This window comes from Meriones unguiculatus, chromosome 5 (assembly GCF_030254825.1).
Source record: "Meriones unguiculatus strain TT.TT164.6M chromosome 5, Bangor_MerUng_6.1, whole genome shotgun sequence".
NCBI lineage: Eukaryota > Metazoa > Chordata > Mammalia > Rodentia > Muridae > Meriones > Meriones unguiculatus.
In genome coordinates this window covers 127,810,442-127,816,441 of record NC_083353.1, presented here as the reverse complement: position 1 = coordinate 127,816,441, position 6,000 = coordinate 127,810,442, and the positions used below count along the sequence as shown (strand labels likewise).

General features: G+C 39.6%; 1 protein-coding gene across 7 annotated transcripts in view; it reads left to right on the top strand.

The window, feature by feature from the left end:
* The first annotated feature begins 475 nt into the window (after positions 1–475).
* Positions 476–6,000, top strand: part of LOC110564560 (solute carrier organic anion transporter family member 1A5-like) — a 48,570-nt gene continuing 43,045 nt past the window's right edge. For 3 of the 7 annotated variants that reach the window (XM_060384407.1, XM_060384408.1, XM_060384406.1), the window contains exon 1: positions 583–871. In XM_060384407.1, the coding sequence (XP_060240390.1) occupies positions 812–871 (60 nt within the window). In that variant the 5' untranslated portion in view covers positions 583–811. The other 4 variants (XM_060384410.1, XM_021662040.2, XM_060384409.1 and 1 more) reach the window with 2 other exon arrangements.

Below are 6,000 nucleotides of genomic sequence, written 5' to 3'. Positions count from 1 at the left end.
AGTGGTGCTGGACAGTTTTTTGTCAACTTGAGACAGGCTTTAGTACATTTTCTTGATTGATGATTGATGGGAGAGGGTCCAGAGCACCATGGGAGATGCCATCCCTGGTCAGGAAGTCCTGGGCTCTATAAGAAAGCAGGCTGAGCAAGACTTGAGGAGCAAAGCAACAAGCAGTATTCCTCCATAGCCTCTGCATTGGCTCCTGAATCCAGGTCCCTGCCTTCAGTTTCTGTCTGACTTATCTCAGTGATGAACTGTGATATAGAACTAGAAGTTAAAATAAACTGCTTCCCCCAAGTTGCTTTTTATCATAGCAATAGAAACCCTAAGACAGCCTCGCCCTGAAAAATGTTCTTTTTTTCCCAGAATTACTTGTTACAGTTCAGTAAATAATTTAAAAACTGTCGAGATTAATAATTTACCAACTATTCTACTAAGTTGTTTCCTTTAAACTTTATATTAGAGTTTGTACCTAGTTTTATTATAACTGGTTACGCTATGTTTCATTGATATTTCTGGAAGATCAGAACTTTCTTTTTTAAAGAGAAATGAAGAGCAGTGGGTCTGCAGGAGAAAGTAGGCTGTGGGGAGGGACATGGGAGAATAGAGGGAGAGGAAACTGTGGTTGGGATGTAATGCACGAGAGAAAAATAATAAAATAAGAAAAACAATTCAACATTAGAAATAAAAATAGAATGACTTGTTACCGTTAAGTAAATCATTTAATAACTGTCTTTGTTTTTTATTTTTTTGGAAAGACAGCAGCAGGATATTTACAGCATAAACATCTGGAAACAATCAGAAGAACAACATGGAAGAACCCGAGAAAAGTGTTGCAACCCATGGAGTCAGATGTATTTCCAAGATCAAGGTATGGGTTATTTAGATGTATGCATGTACATAGGCATGAGAGACTTTTAAACAAGCATTGAAAATCCTTGTAACATTGCTCAGCTTACATGAAGTTTTGTGACACAAATGCCATTTTACCCAATATGTTGTTAATTTCTTGCCATAAAGAAATTGGTTTTATATTATGGATAGCTAACCAGGATTAATCATCCATGAAAGTTAATCAAAATGCTTTAGAGCTACTTTTGATGTTGTTATTTATTTGATCATTTAATTAATTAATTAATTTAATCATTTTGCTGACTGCTTTCAGCCCCCTTTCCCCTCTCTTTTCAGGCCTACTCTCAGGCCCCCTCCCTCCAATCCTTCTTCTCATTCTTCTCAGAGAAGAAGAGGCCCCCAAGGGGTACCATCCCACCTTGGCACCTCAAGTGTCAGCTGCACTAAGAGCATCTACTCCCACTGAGGCCTTACAAGGAAACTCACCTAGGGGAAAGGGTTCCAAAGGCAGGCAACAGAATCAGATACAGCCCCTAATCCCATTGTTAGGGGACCCAAATGTTGACCAAGCTGCACATCAGTAGGGAGTATAAGTCCAGCCTATGCATGCTCTTTGGTTGGTGGTTCAGTCTCTGTGAGCCCCCATGGGCCTAGGTTGATTTTCTCTGTAGGTGTTCTTGTGGTGTCCTTTACCCTTCTGGCTCCCTCTATCTTTCTTCCCACTCTTCCACAGAACTCCCTGAGCTCAGCCTGTTGTTTGACTGTGGAATTCTGCCTCTGCTGCATGAAACCTCAGCTGCTGGATGTAACCTCTCAGAAGACAGTTATGCTAGGTTCCTGTCTGCAAGCATAGCAGAGTATCATTAGTAGTGTGAGGGGTTGCCTCTCTCTCAAATTGACGGTCTTTGGTTTGCCATTCTCTCAATCTCTGCTCCATCTTTACTGCTACACTTTTTGTAGGCAAGACAAATTTTAGATCAAAGATTTTCCGAGTGGTTTGGTGTCCCCTTCCCTCCTTTGTAAATCCCACCTGGCTACAATAAGTAACAACTTCAGACTCATTAGCACCCACTGCTAAGAGTCTCAGCTAGGCTTACCACCATGAACTCTACAACCTTCCCCTGTCCCAGAGGTGCAATTCTCAGAGATTTCTGTTCTTTTTCAGTCCTCCCCCCATCTCTGATCCTCACTTTGTTACCCTCCCCAGTCCCTCTCTCACCCAGTTTTCTCCCTTTATCTACTTTAGATGTCTATTTACTTCTTCTTAGGAGTGAGAATCAAGCATCCTCTCTTGGGACCTCCTTGGATTTTTTGAGTCTATGGATTGTAACCTGGTTATTCTGTATTTTAGGGCTAATATCCATTTATAAGTGAGTATATACCATGAATGTTTTTTTGTGTCTGGGTTATCTCAGACAGGATGATTTTTTCTAGTTCCTTCCATTTGCCTGCATATTGCATGGTGTATTTGTTTTTAATAACTGAGTAGTATTCTATAGTGTAAATGTACCACATTTTCTTTATTCATTCTTCAGGCGAGAGACATGTAGGTTGTTTCCAGTTCAGGCTATTACAAATAAAGCTGCTATGAACATAATTGAGCAAGTGTCCTAGTTGTATGGTAGAGCATCTTTTGGGTCAGAAGAATGTGCTAGATCCCCTGCAACTGGGGTTTTCAGTGTTTTTCAACCATCATGTCTGTCCTGGGAAAAAAGCCTAGGAGTGGTATAGCTGGGTCTTGAAGTAGAGCTAGTTCCAATTTTCTGAGAAACCCAGATTTAATTCCAAAGTGGATATACAAGTTTGCACTCCCACGAACAACAGAGGAGTACTCCCCTTTCTTCACATATTCTCTAGCATGTGCTGTCACTTGAGTTTTTGATCTATACATTCTGACAGATGTAAGTTGGAATCTCAGAGTCATTTTGATTTGCATTTTTCTGATGACTAAGGACATTAAAGATTAAGTGCTTTTGAGCCATTTGCTTTTTGGTGTTTAATTTTTAAAAAATATTTTAGAGGGTCTTAACCAAAGATGGGGCTTAAAATGTAGTTAGGCATGTTTTAAATTGTGGTGGAGTTTAGTCTGATATCAGAAGTCAAGTCAGTGCTCAGCCTTCAGGGGTTCCTGATAGAAGGTCAGTGGTCATGGCTAGGAAACTGTTCCTCTGACAGAAGTACTCTGCTTATTAATATGCAAAGATGACTATATGACCTGGTCAGACAAATATTTTCTTCAAGCTTTGGCAATACAACAATCATTGTTTGTAAGAAAGCTGTTTATTCTGTTAGCTGCTTTGGTGGTATTAAGTATTTTAGAGACAACTACTGTTCTCATAGCTACAAAGGTGTCTTTACAGCACAAAATGTGAACTTACATTAACCCAGGAAATTCAAGCACTGGCTTATTTTCTGCAGAGTCCTTCAAATATTCCTCTTGAGCTGCTACTTCTTAAGCCATCCTGTCAATAGCTCATTTTCCATTTGTTCACGTGTGGTGGAATCCATATATTAATGTAAAAGAGGCTTCAAAATCAGCTCCTAGAAAGTGCTTTTTCCAACAAGGATATACAAATTATTGGAACTCAAAATACTTTATGCTTTTCTACAGTTCTCACATGCTTATAGGGAGTCCAGATTCCCTGGCTCCTAATCCTCAACTGATGCTTATTAACTGTTCCTTTCTGGATAATTTATGCATCTTGTTTATATGTCACTGTCTCTCATCTGAAAAGAGGAATGGTAGTCCTACTTCTTAAGATTAAAAAAAAACAATTTCTGAGACTTCTCTATTTGTGTTTATGTCTGTCTGGTTCTGTCTCTGTCTCTTATGTGTGTGTGCTCACCCTTCAGGGCTACACTCTACTAATGGCATGAGGGATTAGATACAGGTGCTCACACACACTAGGCAACTTCTCTATCCCATATCTATAATTACTTCTACAACTGTAAGGTGTTTTCATTTATGTAAATTAATGTTTTATTTTGTAAATAAATATTTTGGCCTCATTTTTGTTGGTGTACCAGGTGAGTGTCTGGTAACTTTGGTGGTCAGAAGAATGTGTTAGATCCCCTGCAACTGGGGTTTTCAGGGTTTTTCAACCATCATGTGTGTCCTGGGAAAATAAGTCAGGTTCTCAGCAAGAGCAACTAGTGCTCTTAAGCACCGAGCTGCATCCACAGCTTCATGTATTAGGACAATGATTAGCAATGTGATTATCAGTTACTAGGATAAATAGTTTTTTGAGAAAAGCCATCAGGCATCTATAATCACAACTTCTCAAAGTTAGTTTCTGGTGTCTTAGTTCAGGTTCCTATTGCTGTGAAGAGACACCATGACCACAGCCACTCCTATAAAGGGAAACATTTAATTGGTTCAGGCTTACAGATTCAGACATTTAGTTCATTACCATCATGGAAGAAAGAATGGTAGGACAAAGGCATACCTGGTGCTGGAAAAGGAGCCAGTAGTTCTACATGCATGTCAGCAGGTAGCAGGAAAATGGTGACAGTGGGCCTGACTGGAGCTTCTGAACTCCTGAAAGCCAACCTCAGTGAGATGCTTCCTCCAACAAGGCCAAACTCCCAATAGTGCTACTCCTTAGTGGTCAAGAGTCAAATTTGTGAGCTTATGGTGGCCAGTCCTATTGAAACCACCAAAACTACTTCAGAGTTTAACAAGAGTAAATATTGGTGTGAATGTTAAGGAAAAAATGTTAAAACCATGACTTTAAAACACAAAATTTAGAGGTAATTGCTTAAAAATATTACTTTTCAGAATTTAGAACTATGCAGAATGTTAAGGAAGTCAAATGATCTACATTGTCAGACTGAATGAAGGTCCTTGCTCATAAGTTTAGAAATATAATCATCAAGAAAATTTCCCCAATGGCATTCATGGGTTTCAATCATGCTTGCACTGGTGACCTCCCAGGTACCAAAGTTAGTTCTCACTCAGTGGCTACACAGATTGTGTTGGTTTGTAAGACCTGGGGTCTCACAGCTCAGGAGTTTAAGATCGTGCCCTTTTCAGAAACTGCCCCAGACCAAGACTCGTTGCAAAAGCAAGAGGTTTATTAACCATTGTGTAATGGGGTCACCCCTGCCGGTCAGCAAAGAGTGGCACCTGGAGACAAAAGCCTTTAGGTTTTTAAAAGAAAAATTGTGGGAGATTTGAAGTTGCAGTCTTGGCAATTTAGGATTGGATGAGGAAGCTATAAAGTAAGATAATTGGTTAGTCTTAGGTGCTCAAGCTTGGCCAGTCCTGCCAAGTGTGGATGCAGCTGCAATTTAAGGGGGGGTGATTAGCTCATCCTTGAAGATTAGGGGCTACAGACTTTTGGCTGGAGGTCAAAAGCTACTCAGAAGAAGTCTGGGTTTGTTGCTAAGAAATGCTATCTCAAAGACAAGGGTCTGGTCCTTTTTTTTTGCTGAGTGAAAGTCATTGCTTGCTTGCCTTTTTTTATATCTGTCCTCACAGATAAGATCACATTCCTCCATTCTCTGGAAAGGTACTAAGAGGCTTTAGCTTAACCTGAACCTAAAACTCAAAGCTATAGGCTTTAGAAGACATACAGGTTACAAAGTTAGTCTAACCCTTTCAGGTTAATCTAAAAAGGTAAAAGAAAACTAAATCAATACACATAAACCTTGTATAGGACATCTAGAAACAAGGGTATTGATGGAAAAGAGAGGAGGAGAAAGGAAGAAAATAATAACCAGAACATATCATGTAATGTATGAAATGAACATACAGTAAATTTAACAACCAAAAAGCAGTAAAGAAAAGAAAAAGACATTTCTCAAAGGATCTGGGAAAATATCTTTGGCAGTAAAGTAGTTGTCTTGGAAGCAGGAGGACCCAAGTGCAGTCCTCAAAGCCTAAAAACTAGGTATGGAGACACACAACTATATTTCCAGTGTGGGAGCTGGGTGGAGTATGACAAATAATTGGGACTGACAGACAAGCCAGTTTTGTCTTGTGGGTGCATTCCAGGTAGGTGAGAGTCCCTGCCATTACAAAATGGACAAAGCTTTTTTCATACAAGTCTTTCACTTGCTTGGTTAGAGTTACACTAAGATACTTCATGATGGTTTTTTTTTTTTTTGTGGCTATTGTGAAGGGTGTTGCTTTCCTAATTTCTCTCT